The sequence below is a fragment of the Chaetura pelagica genome, unplaced genomic scaffold (assembly GCF_000747805.2).
Source record: "Chaetura pelagica isolate M959 unplaced genomic scaffold, ChaPel_1.0 scaffold317, whole genome shotgun sequence".
NCBI classification, from domain to species: Eukaryota; Metazoa; Chordata; class Aves; order Apodiformes; family Apodidae; genus Chaetura; species Chaetura pelagica.
The window spans coordinates 615,905-638,573 of NW_009953864.1; the positions used below are offsets into that span (position 1 = coordinate 615,905).

The following is a 22,669-nucleotide window of genomic DNA, read 5'->3' on the forward strand; positions in this document are numbered from 1 at the left end:
CCATCCACACTAACTTTGCCACCAGTCAAACAGCTCTGGCATTACCCTGCTTCATTTTTTATTTGCTTTGTCCTTTGCCCCCCCAAAAAAAACAAGTGTTTGCCTCTCAGATCCAGTCTAACAGCATTTCTTGCTTCTTAGCCTGTGTTGCCTTTACAGTTTGAGGTAGTTTTTCCCTTTCAAGTGTTTCAGTAGCAGAAGAAAATTACCTTGTGAAAACTTGAAAAACTTCTACCCTCTTAAGTCACATGGGATTCACTGCTGCTGTGATGCTTACAAGATGCCTTTTACTGCCTAGGCAGTCCAAGTCCAGAGTTTGCACCTCATTATGTACTGAAGATTTCCAGTGATCAAAGAAGGGACAAGGTTCCTCTGGTACAATGACAGCTGGACATCTAAGGGGTACTTTCAGATGCTACGCTAGTACCGATAGTGATTATTAATTACACCTTAAAAAAGCATGATGCACAAATTAACTCTATCAAACACAAATGTGGTAGTTCTGCCACTGCTAACATGTGATGAATACACTTTATTAGACTACCAGTAGAATATACTAACTCATTAAAATCTGTTCCACCCAAATTAAATAGTCTGTTTTGCCACATTTACTAAATAAGGATTGAAAATAATAATAAAAGCTCTCCAAGTATTACTATTTTCAAAAAGGCTGTGAAATACTGAAGTTGAATGGTCTTATAAACACACAAGGGTAATGAAAATGCACAAAACGATGTATGCCTGGAAATTTACATGAAGCGCATGTGTTAGAATCAAGAGAACAAAATTCACTTATATTGTGACATATGGACACCAGCAGTTCTAGAATAGGATATCTTTATCATTACAACAAAATATGGGGGTATTCTGCTATTTTTTTATTATCTACCTTCACAATGTGAATTAATTAGTATCTTCAAGATGACATATTACTTTTATTAGAGCAAGCCCTACCTCTAGGACAGGGCTCTTAGTTTGAATTACTATCTGTTTGATGTTTCTTGTGTTTTCAATAAGTTAATCCTCCTAGTCTTGTTTTCTGAAACTAGGAACCATGCCATGACTACTTAATACATGTACAGAACTGGACACAGTTCTCCAGGTGGGGTCTCACAATGTGGAGGGGGGGAAGGGGAGAGAATCATCTCTCTTGGCCACGCTTCCTTTGATGCAGGTAATACAGTGTTCAAATACTAAATTCACAGAAAATATGTCAGCAGTTACACCTGTTAAAAAAATATAAGACCTTGTAAAACAGTGACTTAGAGCAACCCTATAGTCTGGTCATTCCCCTCTTCTTCCAGCTGGTGTACTATCTTTTTCTGGTGAACCTCTGGGAGGACAGTTTGAGGCACGATGCCTGTCAGTGTGGTGTCAGCTGCTTTACCTGCATGTGTGAGCAGCTCTCTCTGAGGTGGCAGTTCTGGCTTCCACTTCACCTTGGGGACAGGGCAGGGAGAAGGAAGCCTGTCTCCTACACAGACAGCTCCTAGCAGGACTGGTGGCCTGGCATTATCATTACAGGTTATGATAGAGGGATCTCCAAACCGGCTTGCAAAGCTGCCAAAGCTGCAATGTGCTGACTAGATTTTAAGTCTATAGATTTGTACGGTGAGTCTCCTGGCACTTCCTATCCAAGGGCTGAATTCCATGCAATTCGTAGGAAAAAAAATGCCAAAACACTGAGAATATATTTTATTACACAACTGACTAAGAACTGAATAGTTTATTGAGCTGGAATTACCACAGCCACTCAGAATAAGGGATACGGAAGTGTTTCACTGTTACATATTATTTATAAAAGCCTAATTGACTGTTTTGAAGTATCTAATACCGATTTTATCTTCACATGCCTAAGTTAAGTGTGTGCATGTCAGAAATGTTAGAACTTGTTGAGCATGAACGTGTCCAGAATGCTTATACCATTGCCTGATTGAGTTCACTTTTTCTCATGAGGTTTTTCTGATAACTCCAAATATTTTGTTTATTTTAGGAAGTATCTCGTGTGTCTAGGCATGTGTACAGGCGTGAGTACTATTGACTGGACTAGTAGGCAGGTTGTAGGAAAAAAGTGTGCTTGGGGCAGCCATCCAAGGAACTGGTTGTGCCAAGGAACACATTCTTTGGCTACTGATGTCACCATTGTCATCTGGTTCCATCAGAGGACTGAGACAGTGGTTTGCACATTTGAGTGAGGGAAGAAAGGAAAAAGGATCATAGGTATGTCCTGAATGTGTATACAGGATAAAGTAGAAAGTCTTACTCATGTATCTGATTCATCTACTTGTACTTATTCCTGACAAAAGGCTGCATTAGAAGACTAAAAGCTACATCAGATCATGGTTTATTTTTTGCTGCATAAGCTTTATTTATTACATGCTACAGACGGAAGTAATCACTGTACATGATAAGCAACTATTAATGTGTTTATGTTACAAAGAACAAACTTGCGGCTATAAATAGCACTTCAGGCTGTTCTTGAACAGAGTTTCATGTATGTGTATTGGAAAAAAGGTTTAAAGTTTGTTCAAACAAACCTTTTTCTGAAAGAGAAAGTGGTGTTAATATCTGTACTACGTATGATGTTAATAATATTCCTGAAAAGCTAGTAATACAAATGGCCAATTAAGTATTAAGTGCAAAGAAATAAAAATGTTTGAGGACAAGATTTGTGTTTGTATTTGCATTGCAGCACACCAGTAGGATTCAAATCCTACTGTGCACATTTTGTTAGTAATGTTATGCTTTTTATAATCAGGAATGTTTTTCATGATACAGAGTGAGTAATTTCTAAGATCTCACATTACCCAAAAAGTTAAAGTTTAACATTTCAGTACAGGGATTTTGGTTTTTATCTGTACTATGAATATTCTGTTCCAGATGACTGACTGTATTTCTACTGTAGCAGGCAAAATTGTGAGAAATAACAATTATTTAACATTTGATAGTTAAAATATGTGATTTTCCTCTTAGCTCTGCTTTCAGATGTGGACACACACAACTGAATTTATGAATTCAGAAAGGATATTTATAATAAGTACCCAAAAGTACTAATTGATCAGAACTTTTTAAGTTATCAAAAAAATCTGATTAAATTATCATATTATATACAACAGTCATACCTGATTATTTCATTCATAAAATGTTATGTAGATTAGATTGCTAATTATATTTTTTTTCCAATTTTCCTGTCCTTTTCATCCTGCATGATACACTCTCATGGTGATTGCTGTATGCAAATTCCTAGCACAGCTGCACTAAAGGTGTTTCAGAGTTGTGTCGCTCACCTCAGCATTAACTTCATCAGGCCCTCACCCTCTCTGATCTTGTAGTCATTGTGTTGAACTAGTGAGCTGCTCTTTTCCTGCATTAGCAACCCTCACCCTCTATAGAACTGCTGTGAGGCATTCCATATATCTCTGCTGTTGCTAATTCTGCACTACATTTTTATGTATTTATGTTTATACTATATATATAGATAAAAATTATCAGAAGCTGCGCTTTTGTTATTTTCACAAGCACTACATGACTTTTAAGTGCAAGTTTGCAAAAAAAAATTAATTTAAACATGAAAAAAGAAATAATATTCAACAGGATTTCTTCTTTGTGTCATCAGTTCAAAGTGACCATTAAAAAAATTTGTTGCACCATTCATTATAGGAGATATTAAGTTCTAGAAGTTAGTGTTTTATAAAATAATCTCTAAGTATCAGACAGGAACATTTGTCAGAAGAGCTGCCTTTCTGGTCAATACCATGTATACCACTAAGGATGTGTGGAAGAGTGCGGTTTCATCTCTAAGCACTGAATAAGCAATAAATTCATAGAAACACTAATAAACCCAGTTTAATTTCTGCATGTAGTATAGAATTAATCTTGTGCTGTGAAACCTGTCCTTCAGAGAAGACTTACAAATAGCAGGGTCATTGGTTTTACATTAATGATAGTGTTTTTAACAACTGATGTACATTTTATTTGTAGTAACTTAAGTTACAAGTCATGTGATGGGAGATCTGGACTTGCCAAGCTCTGTAAGTTGTGGTATTCAGGTTATCTTTATACATATACGTGGCCTGGACTATCATCCTTTCATTCCTACAAGGGCATGATATGGCCCATATCTGATGTCTCCAACTGGTGTAATATGAAAATATTAAAAGTCCCCAATGTGTGAAATGCTTCAGCGTGCAATCATATACATGTGTCTTGCTCCAAAATTGTATCAGCAGCCAATTAGATTACATGCAATGATGCAAACGGTGCTAACAGTCTTGCGTGTTTTCCCTGTACTTCTTCTCCATCACCCTTTATTACTGTATCTTCTGAATTCTCCCTTCATTTTCTTTCAACAAAGGCAAGTATGCCATGAGGGATCTGGTCCACCGACTGCCAGGCGCTAACAACAGCAACAGCTCATCAAGCAAGGCCATGTCTGATGACACCGTTACTGCCATTTGCTGCACTCTGCATGAAGTCATCACTAAAAACATGGAGAATGCCAAGGCCTTACGAGACGCAGGCGGCATTGAGAAACTGGTTGGCATATCTAAGAGTAAAGGAGACAAGTATGTTTTGCAAATCATCTTGCACCTTTTCTAACATCTCCAGTAGTTATTATTAGTCCTGAATGTGTTTGCCTCCTCTGTGCAATCATGAGTTGATGACTTTAGTTTCATTAGAAAACATAATGCCCCATGTGAAAAGTGACAAGAAACAGATAGTGCCAATAGCAAGTCTCTGCTGTGATTTGTTGGTGTGCCATCAGCAGTCCATGGAGTGCACTGCATGTGCAGTACAAGGAAGAGTAGTTGTCTACAATAACTGCTACCTGTAGGTACTTCCAGAAGTTCTTGATAAACACTAGGGACCAGACCAATTGGACTGCACCCTGCAGAAGGGGTGACATGCAGGTGGAGGGATCCTGTGAAAGGACAGGAACCTCAATGCAGTTCTGTTACTGTTCCGGTTGCTCTGGGAATTAAGAATATAAAGTCACTCATCCCTCTTCACGGCACCCTTTTCCAAGCCACCAGCTTGCTGGTAAGGTGGGGCATAGGAGAAAAGTTGATCCCTGGGTTTTCCCAACACCTTACTTCTGAGTGAGCATTAGGATAACTGCAGGCTACTTTGTGAGACACCAAAACATGCAAAAATCTTAAACACAACTGTGACATTTTCAGAGCAGCTATGGTTTCATCTTGTCTGTTTTCCTATGTACACACTCTTCATGAAGAGTTCACTCTTTATCCTTCTTTTGCCTAAAACAGATAGCCTGGTTCTCATATTTGTCAACCTGCAGAAGTATAGTGCAATGGGACTATGGCAGTTTGAAAGCAAAAAGCCTTCATTATAGTGTACAAAACCCATCAGTCCACCTACTCGAAGCTGTCATCACACAGCCTACCGCAGCATCAGAGCTTTAAAAGAGCCCCACAATGCCAGGCTACAACCTGAAGGAAAGATTTATGCACCTTACATTTGGTATGAGAACTTATGCTCGCCTATGTGATCAGAGCATTGCCAATATAATTTAATTGCATTTCTTTTCCTCTGTTGTCACCTTTTTCTTTTCATACCAAATTCATTATTGAAACATTCTCACATTATAATTGTCAGGGGTAAAAAGTAGTAGCGTAACAGAGTATGTGATTCCAGTTGTGGGAGCTCCCCATGCTCTGCTGATTTATTACGTTTGTATTTTTATTACTGCTGAATCTATTTAATTTTTTATTTATATTTTCTAGATCAAATGTACTGATACTACAAGCAGGTTCATATCCATTTCTCTTAAGTTAAATTTGTCTTTCCTCAGAATAATGCATTTGTCTACCTGTTCATTATCCGGTAGAGATTATAAATACCTGTTAAATCTTGAATTTTCAAAGGATGATGGGTGGTTTTAGGAGGATCCAAGGATGTAATTCCCTGTCTAAGTATCCCTCGTAACTGTGAAAGACATACCTATATTGAATGAAAGTATTTAGCTCTGTTAGTGTTGAATAATTCCAGCATGCCTTCCCAAATCATGATATGTATCCCACCTCTCACATAACTTTGAGTTGTGGTCCTTTGTTACTACTGTTACAGGTTACAGAACAAGAAAACCTGTCAACTCACAGTTCTACAAATGCCCATCTTAAGTGAAAGGTTCATTGTTTCAGAAGTATTAGTATCAGACACCATCGCTTTGGTTTTGTTTCTGATATGTAATACATTGGTTAAAAACCAGAATTGCTGGTTGTTGGACAGGAAATCCTGATATGGTCAGTTGATTACAGTAAAACACTTCAAATGTGTCTTGTCCACTATCAAGTATCTGCTTCTACAAGTGCAGGATACTAGCCTGGCCATGCATCCTGGTATGTATGTGTGCCAGGAGTGTGAGGCTGGCCCTGCTAGCCCTTGGAACATGCCCAGGGCTTGAGTGCTTTCCCTGTATGACAACACAAGAGAACTGGTGTTCACAAGGTCATATTGGCCAAACCCATATGGGCTTTGCATAGTTCCCATCTCTCCTCAGTACCCACAGTATGGCACAATTATATCTCTGGTTAGTCCATGTTATCAGCACCTCACTAGCCAGTACAGCTGGGAGTATAATAAAAACAATCATGCTTGGAAGGGATTATGAAATTTCTGTTTGTTCACCAATTACCCATCAACTGCTGTACTCTGGGTGAGAAATGGAAGGCGGAAAAAAAAGAAGCACCAATTAAATTACTAGGAAAATACAGTATAAGTTAATTGAATCACTTGTGTCCTGAACATTGCTTTACCAGCTTGACTGCCAGCCTGCTTCTTGTCCTTCTCAGAGGTCACAGGATGCACCAGGGCCTGACCCCTGAGAAGACTTCTGCCCAGGCCAATAATATATGCTGCTGGCTTTCTGGTTTCTCTTTGGTTTTGCAATTCATGTGCCCTTTCTGATTAAAGCATGAATCACCTCAATGACTGCCCTAGACTCCATCAATCCTCACTCCAGAGTTTGGCCTCTGCAAGGTTTTCTACCGCTCTGCTGCTTTATGCGTATAACTGGTACAGCACAAGGACTTAACTACACTGTGTTTGCCTCCTCAGTGGGCTGAGTTATCTTCCCAGTCCTTTTCTATTTGAATCCTCCTCACTGAGCTTAATACTCTCTGATTGTTTGGGGTTTTTTAGATATTTTTTTTTAATATATTATACCAACTGATTGTGACAATAGTGCTTCTTTCAAATCCTTTCTGAAGAGGAAGTGCATGTGAAGTTATACAAGGTTTTTAGCATGACATTGCATTGCCATCATTAAAGGGTAATAGTGCGAGCAAGATGCAAGTCTTAATTTGGATTCCTAATTAAATTTGTCATGACGTTTTGTAATCAGTTGTAATTTTGCATCTCAGCTCTGCGCTTCAAAAACTGTGCTCATCACCCATCCAGAGTGTTTATTTGGCCACTGCTAAGAGATCCTAAATGCATCGAGCATGCCATCATGACTTGGAGTTTGGCAGCTTATAGAGAAAGAAACTCTGGTTCTAACTTCTTGCCCTTTTTGGCAAAAGATGTAGCCAGGACATCTTAGATGTACGTAATACCAGTTGGGTCCTCAACAGTCTTGCCAGTTGCCTTCTCTCTCACTGCTCTTATTATGCTCTCAGCATGAATCCTTGTCAGTGTGCTGAGGAACACCTATTTCGCTCCTCACCAAATAATTATTACTAGAAAATCTTGTATTGCCCTTGCTTAAAAACACATTGGTTTCCAAGATGCCAACTAAAGGTCGCATAATACATTTAAAACATGCTTTAATTGTGGGTTTAAATCCATAGCAATGCATTTGAAAATTGGGATGGAGTCTTATACTTAACAGTTTCTTTCTCACTGTTTCTTTCTCTCTCTCTCCCTTTCTTTAATATATGTGTGTAACAGGCATTCGCCAAAAGTGGTGAAAGCAGCATCTCAGGTCCTCAATAGCATGTGGCAGTACAGAGACCTGAGAAGTCTCTACAAGAAGGTAAGGCTTGGGTATTTTCAAGATTTGTCATCTTTCATATTGTTACCCAGATTTGGGGGCTGAGAGACTTCAGGCCAGAACAGTAATGTAAACTGGAAATTCAGCTACAATTTAAAATTCCAGATACTTGGAGCTATAGGTTTTTCCCTCATTTCTACTTTACACATGGAAATATCTTTTGAAAACATATGTGCTGGTGAAAAGGGGATGTGAATTTTATTTTTAAAAAGACCTTGTACAGAAAGTGCTGGATCTGACATCCTTGGAGAGTGAAGTCCCCTGTTCATAGAACAAAGCTATTCAAAGCTCTCCTACTGTACCTTTCCTTCTCATATCCCCTCCTTCTCCTGAGGATATGACTTGATTTCCAGCCCTTCAGCTCCCAAATTTCCTCATGAGATTGTAAACAAGATTTTCTGAAGGATTGGTGCTTAGGGGTCAGTTACATGTGGAGCTGGGCTGAAACTTGATAGTTTCACTTCCAGTTGCCTGGCAGACAGCAAGATCATCTACTTGGTTTTCAGACAGTCTGTGGAATCTATATTACCTACCTACCATACCATTCCCACAGGCCTGGTAACCTCTTAAAAATGAATCGCAATACGGTAATATAATCCTGTGAAGCAACATCCAATATACCTTTAATGTAAGTGTCTACTTAGTAAATTACCACCCTTAACGTAATTCTTGCTGAATATTTCCAAACTGAATTACACTCCATGTGGGTCTCAGCCTGCAGATTTAGTTCTCAGAGGTCTTCTCACAATGTGAAACTTCACAGCTGATGTAATTGATACTTGCATTTGTAATCTCCGCAAAGAGAACTAAGATTTCATGTGGCACAAAAGTTCAGGTTCTAATTAAGGCTGAGGCATAAGAATTGTGAAGTAGTGAAGATTCACAGCAGCAAAGCTTTTTATTTTTTACAGGAAAATAACTTAATTATGCACCAAATCTCAAACTGGCAGAAGCTGACCTTCTGTTTGAAATGCTGTTCTTTTGCATGCCTCAGCACTGCTTGTGTCAAGTCTGAGGAGTAAGAAGAATGAATACTGAGTCTTTCCCATTGTTCACTTCCAGTATTTTCAGTCATCACCCTTGGCAGCAGTAGGGATACCATATGCAAAGATGTTCCTTGTGACAAGCTGTTACTCAACTGTCCCATGAAGAGGTGGGAACAAACATGAGCTGGAGTAGTAGGCTTTCCTTGACGCAAGACAGTTAGGCACTGGAAGTGTGCATAGCCTGACTTCTGTGTGTGTGGGTGGCTGCACGTAGAGGCTGAACTCCATTGCACCCTAGTCTGTTAGAGGTTCTTACAATGTCTGGCCCATTTCCAACCTTCTGTCTGTGTATATATGCTGTGCCTGAAAAGCAGTTTCTGGGGTTGCTCCATGCAGGAGGTAATCTATATGCTATATGGCTTCTGAGTATAACTACCTAACTACTTAAAGGACATTCTGTTGTCTGCCAATGAGAATGCCTGATAATGTACTTACATACTAAGCATGCTTAGATACTAAGTACCTTGCATGCTTAAAAGAACATTTTCTGTGGCCACAAGTATGTACTTGTAGTACGGAAAACAGGGCAGGGTAGCCTCTGAGGTAGCTTCCAGGACACTCGTACCAGACAGATTGGTCTTAAAGCTTCACAAAGTATTAAATATGTAGTCTCTACTACATATTTATATATTCACTATATGCCATTATATATGCTGCTAAACATTGTATAAATTTGGCTTCTTTTAATCAAAATGTTGAGATAGTTAATTTAAGATACTCCAGTTTGTTAAAAGATATCCTATGACGTCCATCATATTTATTAAACTTGCCTAAAGTAGACTGACTTTTGCTGGCTGGCTGAGTTTCACCACCACAGTTTCCCCACATGGGAAAATAATGTTTTTATTATAGGAAAATTAGAAAAGTTTGCATTATACTAAAAATCAGCTAGTCATTTAATATAAAGATACTGGGTCATGCAATCTTTATTTTATTAAAATACATATGCTAGTAAAAATGAGTGAACATACAGTTAGTATAGTATGACCAACACTTTGCAGTATCTTGTATTTACAATCTTTTTTGAAACACAGATGAATCCCATTGCATCAGCAATTTCTTCCTGTGTACTCAAGTATCCATACAAGAACTCTCAGAGAATTGGTGTCCTACAGAGAGGCACAATTTTCTCTTGTAATACAAGGGAATTACAAGCATCACACCTTACTGTTTGAGAAACAGTGTAGCCAAATAGTTTGAATTGTGTTAGATATATTGTAGAGTTACATGTTTGCAGTAGAGTAAGGAGCGAGAAATCGAGTTTTATCCTTTGTATTAGTGGGGAAAGAAGGGAATATATTTTTATTTCTGGTACCGTAGCATGCAGTCTTTTTAGTCCAAATATGACTGCATCAGCAAAACCATGAAAACCTCATTCATTTGGCTAATTTTGCTCAACAAGGCAGGGATCATCCCATAGCTGGCAGAACATAAACTGCACTGACAGGAAATCCATCCAGACTTGGGGTTTGGTGTGGTCACCTAATGACTTCCCACATCTGTGAAGAGCCAAAAGCCAATAAGCACATAAGCACCAATTTCACACTTGCAGTACCCCCCAGTAAACTCAGGGCTGTGAAGTGGTGAGAAGTGCAGGAGTCAGAAACAAGTTCCCCACCTGCTGCTGGTAGCTGGGCTACCCTTAGCAGGGCATAAGATGCTTCCTCCCTCTTCAGCTATAACCAAAGTTATAACATGAATATGCCTATCTGGTGAAACCTAAATTAAGCAGCCTCTAAGGACTCTGTCAAAATCAGCTATCACATAAAATATAGCCCAGATTTAACAGATTTCAGGGTACCAGCTTCATCTGTGTTTCTTAAGAAGAATGGCAGTGCGCACAAATTTCATTGTGCCACTCAGCCTGACAGATACTGCCTGTTTCTCTGCTCTATTCAAAGCCAAAAACTGCAGCAGCAAATGACAACGACTCAGTTAACTTCATTGATCAAATCAAGCCATATACCCTATCTCAAGGTTGTAGTGTGTCTGGCTAAGAATACAGTGTCTTTTGACAATAAAAAAATGTAAGGTCCTCTCCATCCTTTTTTATCGTGAAAAATCCAAAATTATTCCACAAGTCAGTGAGGCAGAAAGCATAGAAAGTTAAATCTGGTAAAGTAATTTAAGCTGGAGATGTGCGCATTTCTGTACAAAGAGTTTTAGGCTAGCTCGTGCTGTGTTTAAAAAGAGAGGCAGAGCAGATGGACAGAACGAGCCCTGCAAGCCACGTCACTCTGACAGTCCAGAGCTCAGAGTTCTGGAATCCAGTAACTTCTCTGCATTAGGCTGATCCTTCACCCCATGGAAACAATGAGAAGGCCCCATTGATTTCATACGTCCTTTCTAAAGGCCTCAAAAGCAAGAACTGGAACTGTTGCAGCCAATTGAACATTGCTGGGGAGGCACACTATGTAGTCTGCAGCATCTGTTGTGTCCTGGGATTCCCAAGTTGCTTTACAAAGTAATGATTCAAGGTTTGTGTGTTGCTATTGTTCAGTTTGCTGGAACAGTAATATTGTGCTCATTTGTTAATAGCTAATACAACAGGAGTTACAGCCTTTGGACTGTTGGTCCCTCTTCTCAAATAGCTTTTTTATTCTGTGGAAAGCCTGCTAAGGTGGAGACTGTAGCTTTTCTGATGCAGGAGTGTGATGGATAGATTTCTAACTTCCCACAACTTGAGCTGCAAACTGAAGGAAGATGAGAAGGCATTGGCTTAGTTGTCTCATTTTCCACTTGGAAAGCTCTGTGAGTCCACAATACCATGTACACTGTGTTTGCAAAGCTATGCCATGCCTTGTGCCCTCCACTGACATGTTCTATCCAGTGAACTAGAATTTCCAATTCATAGTTGTGCTGCAGCTTTAATAGGTCACACAGTCTTCTTAGGTTGGGCTGGCATTGAAAAGGCACAGGAGATAAATAGTAAACATTCAGAGCTGTAAGTGAGGTGGCAGTGTGTATCATCCTTTATAGGCTTGTGCTCTGGGGGAGGGGGGGAATTAAATTTAATTCCCTGATATGGTTAATTTGACATTATCATAACAGAGTCAACAAGTTAAAAGTCTTGATGTGCAGGAGGTGCCAGTCGTCTCAGAAGCTTAACTTGCAGCTACTTCATCATGGAAAACAGTGTTTAGGTTGCTGAGCAATGACTGAAACAGAAATCTATTCTGAGAACTTCCCACCAAGAGAAAAACAAGGTTCAGATTCAGACCCATATAAACAGTGTTTGGATTATTTAGTGTGATTAATTTCCAAATAATGCTGAAGCTTAGCAGGTAAGAAATAAGTGTTCTTTCATCAGTAGATGAAATATTGTCTCCCGATGAGCAACTTTAAAGTAATGCATTTTTCAAACTTCTTTCGTCTCAACAAGTAAGACATTTTCATAAATTACTGTTTATCTTCCTCTGTTTTCATGAGTGCATTACAAAATACTTTAAATCCGATACTCAAAAGTGATGAATGGTCAGATGGTTCACAGCCCAGTGAGTGCATGAGTGGTTCAGCACTTAAAAAAAACAAGTTGAGGAGCTATCCTGCTAGTCCCTCTGCTTCAGATCATGGTACACCCCTCTTCTTAAAGTATCTTGTACAGTCAGCAGGCAAGTGAAGTGCTGCTTAGAGTCTAGAGAGAGATCCTGTCCTGTTTATGTTTAGCCATCTAAGTAAGGTGAAAGCAGCTACAGTAGTGATTCTCTAAAGACATCTATTTCCAAGTGAGGAACACTGGACCCTCTCCAGTTTCTAGGGTGCTACCTGATTGAAGATTTGGGAGCACCTTGGAGAACACAGATGTGACTGTAAGAGAGCAGATTTCCATTAGGTGGTAAATTCTGTCCATCTCAATATTCAAGAAAATAAACAACTGCTCTTAAACACAGATAGCTTGTTAAATTACATGAGGAATTTCAAGCAAAAGGGTTATGCTAATTGAGCTTAACATGAATAAAATGTATTAGCTAAAAACAAGCTGCAATTAGCATTAAATGTGTGTAATAGTAAAAAAGCTGGAGAAACTGTTAAGAAGAATATGTAGTGTATTAATTGGTTTGCTTTGCCTAACCACTTAGGCCCCAACAAAATATGTTTACATTCTATCATTATGTTTACACTTCCTCTGTCTTCCAGTATAAAAGTACAGATCCCAATGAATTTGTAGAAATTATTTTTCCTTTATGTTTATTGTCACAGGTTTCTGTTCTGCATGGAACCACAGAAGTGTTTGTCCTTTTCACCTATCAAATGAATAAAAATGCAACCAATTATTTAAACCAAGAAAGCTGTTAAAGGTGGTCATCCTTCAGCATGTAATGTGCCTTTTATAACAGGGAGGGTATTGTGGTAGACGTTTAATGAAGTCAAAGTAGTCACTCTGAAGATGGCCTTGTCTGTCATTGGCTGGAAAAGATATTTAGAATTGCCTGAAGCCTTAGAAAGCAGTTAAATCACTCCAGATCTTTCAGAATCACTTTCAGATCATGTGTAAGTAATAGTAAGATTATGACTCTACGAGAGGGCCCTGTGTTACTAAATGTTCCATAAAAATTGCCAGCAATCGACTTTGAAACTCTAGTCAAGCAGTTTTAGAATCTGAAGTCCTTTCTTAAGTAAAATATACCTACTGACCCTTTAAAAGTGTTAATTACATCACGCTGTCATGTAGTCTTGGAACACATTTGAATATTCTTCTGATAAGGTTATTGGACATATATCCCCAAAAAAGATGCTGTCTTTAGGTTAAATTTACCTAGTGAAAAGGTCTGTGCAGAACTTAAACACTACAGGAAGGATCTAAATTCCATCTCCAAAACATAATAGTTACCAAAAAAAGTGGGTTCGCTTGAAGAAACTATTCCTATGCTCAAATTGTTCATGAGCAGATATGTTTTGCAGTGCTAATCTTTCAGGGGGGCTTAGTTTATTTCTATACTATTAGCAAGGCCTTGTTCAGCTTCATATGTCATTTTTCTAGAAAAATAGTGGATTGATGTAATGTAAATGCCCCCAGTGCAATATAAAACTAGGTTATCATTATAGAGAAGGTATTGTCTGAAGCCCATGTTTATATTAACTATGAAAATGCAAGTACCTGATTAATAAATTATTGACTGATTGATTGATTTATGGCAGTGGGCGGCCCCAAGCTTCAGTGTGACTGATGACAGAGGATTTTCACCAACCCACCACTCTGGGTCATGGCACGCTCAGCATACTCTCTCCCAGAGCCAAGAAACCAGAATCTATTCCCCAATCCAGGTATTCTAGCTGTCAGCTGACCAGTGTTGAATTGTTCTGTTTCACGCATCCTGAGATTTGTACCCAAAAGAGTTCTACATAAGACATTTGAATCAAAAGTAACAAAGCCTTACTAGAGTATTTATTTTCAAACTATACAATTTAATTAATTGAACCCTGTAGCTTCTAGCTGGAAAGCATCTTACTCCACTTAGAAGAGCAGTCCCCTGAGCTGTGTGAGGAAGTTACGCAGAGTTTTGCTCTCTCTGAGAACAGCATATGCCAGAATAGGGTCAAGTCTGTTAAATTCAGTTCTCTGACAAGCTTTCTAGCATTTCTGTAATCTCTTTCCATTGTCTGAACCTTTCAAACAGAAAGGCAGTTACTGATAAGCATCATGTTGTAGTAGTAAATTACATTTAACAAGCACTTTGATTTCTTTTCTGGCCCAATGGCATCTCTAATAAAAAGGCAATGGCTGTGTGATTCAGTAAGAGGATCCCAGGTAAACTAGGATAAACTATGGAAAGATCAGTGTGTCCAGGAGTTAATTAAATTCTTAAAATACCAATTTTCAAAATCTCTATCAGTAAGAACAACAGAGATTTCCTTCAGACATAAGTACAGTTGATGAGAATTAGCATGACTGGGCATTTTTTTATTAGAGGCACTTATTTTAGACACTAAAATTCAACTTCCTTAACCAAGCGCAGTCCTTTTTTTTTCCTCCTAAGATATTTTTCATAATAAAATGTGGTACTGTGGCATTATTGCAAAACCTAAATGCCTTCTACGTATGCACAGCATTCAAGTAAATTCATATACAAACATATATATATATGTCTGTGTATTATTTCTGCTAAAATATGTAGAGAAAATAGGAATCTACATGTTTTTGCTGGTCATAGAGGACATAGTAGTTATGCTATTTCTTTCCGGTTTTGTTTTTCTTTTTCTTTTTCTACTAATTTTCCCTGGAAGAGAGATGACAACAGAGAAGATCTCATTTAAATACTTTAGACATAAATATCTTTCAGTGTGAAGGTAAATCCCTTTAATCTTTTGCTAATAGGAATATGATATTTAAAATGCCCAGCACTTAATTGTCTGATATATGACATTACTTTCTTTTGTTAATGACAAATTAAGCAAATTTCTAAATTGATTTTAAATAAAGGAAATGTGGAAATTTTCTGTGGAATTAACACATTTGAGCCTTTTTAAAGCATCATTTGAGTAATTTTAGAAGACAGAGATTCTATAACCAATATAGCAAAAAAAATTAGTCTTCAAATATATATTTTGCTCTTTTTTTCTATTTCAGGCTTTCTTGCCTAAAAACATGTTATTCACAGTTAAGCAAGCATTTTAAATGTGGCTTTTCATCAAATGGCAGTCTTGCTAAGTACATAATCATGACATTGTGATTGGTTTCAGTGGCAGAGAAAAAGTTGGTATTACTGCTTTTTGTGTGTATTAAATTATTATTATTTCCACATTTTATGCTGTATATTAGTTTCCAATATTCACGTAAGATAGGTTTGCATTTCCCAGTTCACATGCAAGTATGAAGTATGTCTTCATTAGAGCAAAGGCATATTTTCTATTCTGCAGGAAATAACTGGTAGTAGCTGTAGACCAAAGAATAATCTGTTAATCTTTGCATATTATTTCTTAGAGATGCAAGGCTTCTTCAGTGAGGAATGATTTGTTAGTCTAGAATTTTGTGTTTCTTTTTTACTTTGCAGCTACTCTTTTCAACACAGTTAGCACATCATTGTACATTATAAACTTATCATTTACCTCCTCTTTTGATTGCATATGCCTTCCCAGAAATTGGGGTTTTTTAAGAGCCATTCAAAACTTTGTCAGGTAAATTTTAACACCTGTGGCTTTTTCATTGCCAGTTACCTGCTTAAGTAATATCTTCTTTGTCTATACAACAGGAATGTACATATCATGAGCAAAATTATGAAGCCTAAAGAGGAAATTGTGCAAATAAATTGAGCTGAGCTATATATGTGCTGAAATATTCCCACACGGAAAAAATGGTGTATAAATCGTGCTTGAATTAAATAAATAAAGAAAAGGAGGGAGAGATTCTCTGCATTTGGTATAACATTAATATATTAAGTGTCTTCAGCTAGCTGTATTATCATTGTAATTTATTTGGCTAGTTTTAAGAAGAATGATTTAGAAAAAACCACAACCTTTATATATAAAATATTATACAATGTTTAGTCATACTATTTTGTTATAATACAAATATTATAATAATTTCATTTATGCAGTCAAGTAGATCATGTTCTGATTTTCCTATCTTATCCATCATATCAAATAATACTTTTTCTAGTTCCTTGTAACCAAGCCCCTTTAAGTTTATCAACCAGACCAAACAATACTAGAAAGTGAAGGGATTGCCATTATGGTGTTTTAATTTTTTTATATTTTACATGGCCTAAAAAGTGTAGAAAATCTCTTGGGAACCGAAAATACTAATGTTCTTATATGGCAATGGTAACACATGCTGGAATATAAATATTAATTTTTCTGCCTCAATTTTTAGAGGTAGAAGATTTCAAATGTTTTATGCTTCTGAATTCCATAATGTTTACTGTATAATAGACTTCATTTATTTTAATAATTTTGCATTTTACATAGTTATATTCATTGTGATCTTCTCAACAGGTTTTTTTACTGTGCAGTATCACCTACCATTCCTTTACTCACATTTCAGTTATATCAGTATTTATATGTTTATTTCTAAAACTTTCTGCATGCTTGCTATCCTATTTAAAACATTAGCTATACTCTTAAGATACGTCCAGCACTGAATTGAAGATTCAACACTGACAATAGTGTTTTCATGAGGAGAGTTCTGTGTAGCTGAAGCAAGACCTTGCCCATCCTTGCAATTATTTGCTATGGGCTTTTTTACTGAATGATATTTTTTAAAAAAACAGCAAACAGATAATACAATTAAGCTCAATTAGAGCCAAAATAATCACCCATTACTTTCAAATGCCTGTATATCTGTGTGATGGCATCTTGGCTTTTTTGCTGGTAAATATACATGTACATCTGCACACATGAATGCAGGTGTGTTTATGTAAAATGTACTCACAACACAACATGGACCTTGAAGACACAGCCATGTCTGAATAAGGAGAGCTGGGGAATACCTAAGAGAAAGAAACCTTAGTGGTTTGAGCTATAAGCTTAGACAGTATCTGCAGCTGTGCTTGACTGTTGCTTTTCTCATGAGGGCCTTAGAGGTATGATAGTGCTTGCCTTTAACATTCAGCATTGTAGCAAGTGGTAATTCAACAACCAGACTTAGCAGTAATTCTTCTGAGTCATCAATCAGTAAGAGCTGTGTGGAAGCCAAGACCATTCTCATCTAAACCTACTAGACTCAAGAGGTGCTAAACAAATAAAAGAATCAAAGTTTGTTCAAACAGTTCTCTAGGATAAGCCTTACATATATACAATGCTAAAGCATCCTTAGCATTTATAGTGAGTCTCACAGTAAGCTCTATCTGACTTGTTTGGAAACAACTACATATTTTTCACTTGAGAACCCATGTCCGTCTTAAGGTTATTAAGTACACATTTAGAAGAGAGACAATCTCCTAGCTGTGTAAACTCTGTCTCTGAAGTACCCCGCCTTTTGAACTTTTCTGAAGAAAATAAAGTTTAAAATGCAGCCCAGGAGTCAGTCTCTTTGACTTGAAGCCGTCTTTCTGAAGGGAACTGTGTAACTGAAGTTCCTGAAATATGCTTAGGGTAGAGATACAAGTCAGCATCCAGAATCAGGGGCATTATGCATTACAGACATTATGTGTCACATCCACAGAATTCTTCTTCTCAAAAGTACAGGTCCTCAAAATAAGATTGGTTTTAATACTTGAATACAAAGTAGATACCCGAGAAAATTATCTGCATGTCTTGGGACTGGGAATTTTTTTAGTTCACTTAAATCATATACTGAAATTTTCAAAACAAATAAAACCAACATTGAATAATGGCAAACAAAGTTTAGCTGGATCCAGATGCACAATACTGAAAAGAATCCAGAAGTCTTTCTGAAGACTTTAAAAAGTCTTTTAAAGATAAATGCAAAGAGAAGCCATTTTTAATGAATTCCAGTCTCTTCCTCCAAAATTCATTCAAGGAACATGTTCTCTACCACTCAGAACTAAATATAATTTTAAATTAACTTCTGTGATTAGTATTTGTATATCTAGGTTCAGACACAGATAGAAGCATATGTGTACTAAAAGATGATGGCTTAGAAACTCTGTTTCTCCCAGCAGACTTGAACCAGTATGTCAGGTGACTGCTTGTAGCTTTGCAAATGAATCAGATCAGTGGAACTTTTACTAGTAATGATAGCATATGCAAGAAGCACAGAGGGGATGGACATGAAATTAAATTCATTTCTGTGGAAATCAAAATGTTTTCTTTTCAGAGGTGAAAAGTCTAGCTGTGATGGTCTGATACATAATACTGAGAATCTTTTGCTGATGCTTCTGTGTGTTGCTATACTTAGGCTATCATCATCCTCATCCTTCTGGGTCCTATAAGGAGATTCGAAATGTTTGTTTGATGTGGCCAGTACATGTCAATTCAATCAAAGTAAGATTAAATATTAAGCTGGTGCATCAATATCCTACTTTCAGTTCTTTGATGTTCTACATGATCTAATAATGGGTGGGGAAAAAAATTGCTGGGCAGTCCTCATTTATTCCCTGTTGTCTTCCTAAAACTGATAACAGAATTTAAAAATGGCCTAAATATGTCTGCCATTTCAGACTCTAAGAAAGTAGCCTCATATTTCAAAAGGAGTCAGTTTTGCTTTGTTCTGAATTGCTTTGTTTCATTTTCTGGCTGACACAGTTTGTCATAATATAATAGCTATAGCTTCTTCCTCTAGAAAGTAGAAATTAGAAGTTTCATTGGTAGTTTCTAAACTTTTTATTACTTTTAATTTTAAAATGTGCTTTTTAGAAAAAGTTGTAGTCTCTCTAAAAGAAGAGTTGTATGCTTTGATGCAATATTGTGCTGCTGTTTGAGTTAATACTGAAGCTCTCATTTACCGAATAAAAAAAACTCTTTAGGGTATTTCAGTAAAAAAAAAGAATATGCATTGCTCATTATTAATGCCTACATGTGTTGGTAAACTCACACAGGTGAGCAATAGTAACTGGGATCTCTAAGTCTCTAGTTTAGTGTATTTATGCAAAAAAAAAATAAAAATATTTGACCTAAAACCAAGGACAGCAGGAGTTTAGTGATTTTTCCAGACAGGCACTGCTTCCTCATTTGTCAGGCAGCTACACATTTGAATAAAATGATCCCCAGTTTTCAACCACAGTTCCACCCTTAAGGAAGCAGAAAGTCCTCACAGCTCTTGATCACAATCAGTATCATCAGTCCTATTATGTTCTTTACCATAAGAGACAACATTGTGGGGTTTATTTCAATAATGATTATTTTGTTGTTTAGATTCATGGGTCTAGTAGAAGGGTTTGGTTGATTTGATTTTGTTATTTAATGCATGCAGAGTAAGAAGTGTTCATTGTTTTCTGGTCTTTCTAAGGAGATTAGGCTTAAGAAACTGCCCCTGAGCATAAGGTAGTATTTGTGCTACCGTCAAGATTTTGTGGCCAAGAGCCAGAGTTTGCATTTCTACAGTATAAACATGTTAAGATAGGTGAAATCACATTAATTAAGTGAAAATGACAATACAAGTAAAAAAATTATTACAAATGCTTTCTTGAATGCAGTTTGTTGGTTTTTTTCTGCATACAAGATACATGAAAAAATATTGCTATTCTAGCAATTTATATTATAGCTTATATACCTTATTTGTGCAGGGGAAAACAGGAGAACAGAATTCTAACTGAAGTGCCGAATACTGCCTTCATTTCCTCTAAAATATATTAAATAAAACAATTTTATTTCTGTTTAAGAGGCAAAGTGATGCTTTGAAAAATGAATTTCTCAGATTTTATTGCAGTGTTTTGAAAGGTTTATTATTTAGCTGCATATAACTTCAACAAAATGAATAATGAACTCTGCCGTATCAGTAGTCTTGTCCTTCATGCTTTGCCTCACATACAATTCCCTTTTCTTATAGCTATTTTACTCATCAGATTAGGTCTTGTCATCTTTGCAGCTCACACAACAGGAAATCAATAATTAATTATGGATAGATAAAGCGATGCCTCAGTGATTTCCTGAAATGTCCCAGAGTTGCACTATATAAAACAACCAGGGATAGTTACCTAGTGGTTTCTCACCTGGATAGATTTGGCAAGTAATTAACATTTCTGTCCCTTAGTATCTGTCTCTTCATAGTTAAAATCAAGGGATGAGATGTAAAATTACTGTAGAAGTTACGTGATTAGAAGATTATAATACTGCAGGCAAAAAAAGCATTTGGAAAAGAGAAAACTGACCAAGACCATTGTGATATTTTGAAATTTTAAAAAAGGTGATACTCTCAGAAGAATACAATACCTCAGGTTCTCTGATGACAGGAGAAAAACAAGGAGAGAAAATATTCCAAAAGATTTTGGGGTGGAATGCTGACAAAAGGAGAAAAATGGCTTTGCTTTCAGGGAAGCTGAGATGAAGGCTAGGGGGTATACATCTTGTTTTAACAAGGAGTTCAACCACTGATTCTGAAAATGTCACTTTAAAGAGCCAAGAAAAAACCCGATAATCCTCATCCAATGCCAGACAGTTTTGTCGTGGTTGATGACTGCTTGACAAGGAGCATTTCTTTAAGCCTCATACTGCCCTAAATACGTTTTTCTCTTTCAGCTTCTTAAGAAATGGAACTTCTACTGTGTCTGGGCTGCAGAAATAGAAATAGTCACTTATAAGTAAAAGCCATTTGTACATTGAAATTCAGAGTAAAAAGAAGACAAGTGCTGAGATCAAGCCCACTGCTTATCATAAAGAAAAAGAGACTAAAGCCTGGCTCAGCCACTGCTGCTCTTTGCCTTGGCTCTAGTGATGGCAACTGCTCCCCTAGTACTCTCAGAGGAATGTCTGTCCCCTCTCCTCCATTACGCCTGTGCAAGGGAGAAGTGATTGTCCTTCCTTCCAGGCTTGCACAGAGACAGGTGTTACACTCCCAACAAAACCTGAAACCAGTAAGTAGCTGGCATGATTGTCATCATCGGAAGGCATGGAAAGCAAACTGTATTTTGCTTTAACCACTTCAGCTTAGTGATCATACTGTAAGCAACTCCTGCACTTTTACCCAAATTATTATAGTATTTTTTAAATCCCCAAGCTTCAATAATTTCTCTGTTTTAAGTAATTTTCTGGCTTGCATAAGCCAGGGAAATAAGACTATAAACATAAATACTAAAATCCTCAAATTAACATGAGCTTCAATGATCCATGTCATCTCTTTGTATCTGTTGATTTTGAGGGCCTGTCTCATAATTCTTTGGGAGAGAAAGGCAAATAGGACAGTTGGAGCCAGCCCTTTGTATTTTGAAACAACTGAAATTACTCCAGATTTCCACTTGCAGATTAAATGCACAAGTGGTTTGAACGATTTAACTCAAACAGAAACTGCTGGTGTGTAAACTGGGATAATGCCCGGATCTTCCACGCTCAATCTCTACTCCACTGTTCAACAACGTATCTTGAGTTCCCACTTTATAAGCAAAAGACAGAATCCTAGGACTGAATGTGTCAATATGCTGCTTATAATTGTTTGTAGTTTAGCTGATGGCAGTTAAAATACATGAGTGAAGTAGATTTATTCAGAATACATCATAAAGCAGATCAATGCACAAGAATTCTCTGCTGGTTTTGAGTTTCCTGGAAACACTGCAAGCAAATCCAGAAAGGACAATCCTCCGAGGAATCATTTACTGATTGTAGGATTTGACACTTAAAATTCAAAGAAAAAAATAAAGAGCACCTGCATTTTTAAATTACATAGTCTTATCAAAAACAGGTTGGTTTGTTTTTCAAGAGCATTTCTAGAGTTGTTGAAGTTGTAAGAATTTAGTTGAAGTTCCCCTTCCAAAGTAAACACTCTTCAATAGAAAGGCAGGTACTTTTTTAGAGAACAGCCCTCTCTCCATCCCTCCTTCAGCAGCTAACATTTCCCTATCAGCTACTTCAGTGCCATGCAGGGGAGCTAGCAAACTCAATATTCAGGTGTGTTGCTGGGGGGTGGTTTGCCTCTGCTACTATGGGGCTAGCAGAGGGAGAGAAGTGAGGCATGGTGTCTCCATGGGGAAGCTCTGGGAAATGTATTTATTTTTTCCCTTGTATAAAAAGAAAATAATATGATCCCAAGTTGTAAAGCATAGTGATAAGCATGGTAGTTGGT

At 37.3% G+C, this 22,669-nt stretch overlaps 1 protein-coding gene across 1 annotated transcript in view; it reads left to right on the plus strand.

Annotated features, from left to right (window-relative positions):
• The window catches only part of CTNND2 (catenin (cadherin-associated protein), delta 2), a 306,974-nt gene that overhangs the window by 264,187 nt on the left and 20,118 nt on the right, over positions 1–22,669 (plus strand). The window contains exons 12-13 of the mRNA XM_010001353.1: positions 4,355–4,565; positions 7,909–7,993. Of these exons, the coding sequence (XP_009999655.1) occupies positions 4,355–4,565; positions 7,909–7,993 (296 nt within the window). The remainder of the gene's footprint in view (positions 1–4,354; positions 4,566–7,908; positions 7,994–22,669) is intronic.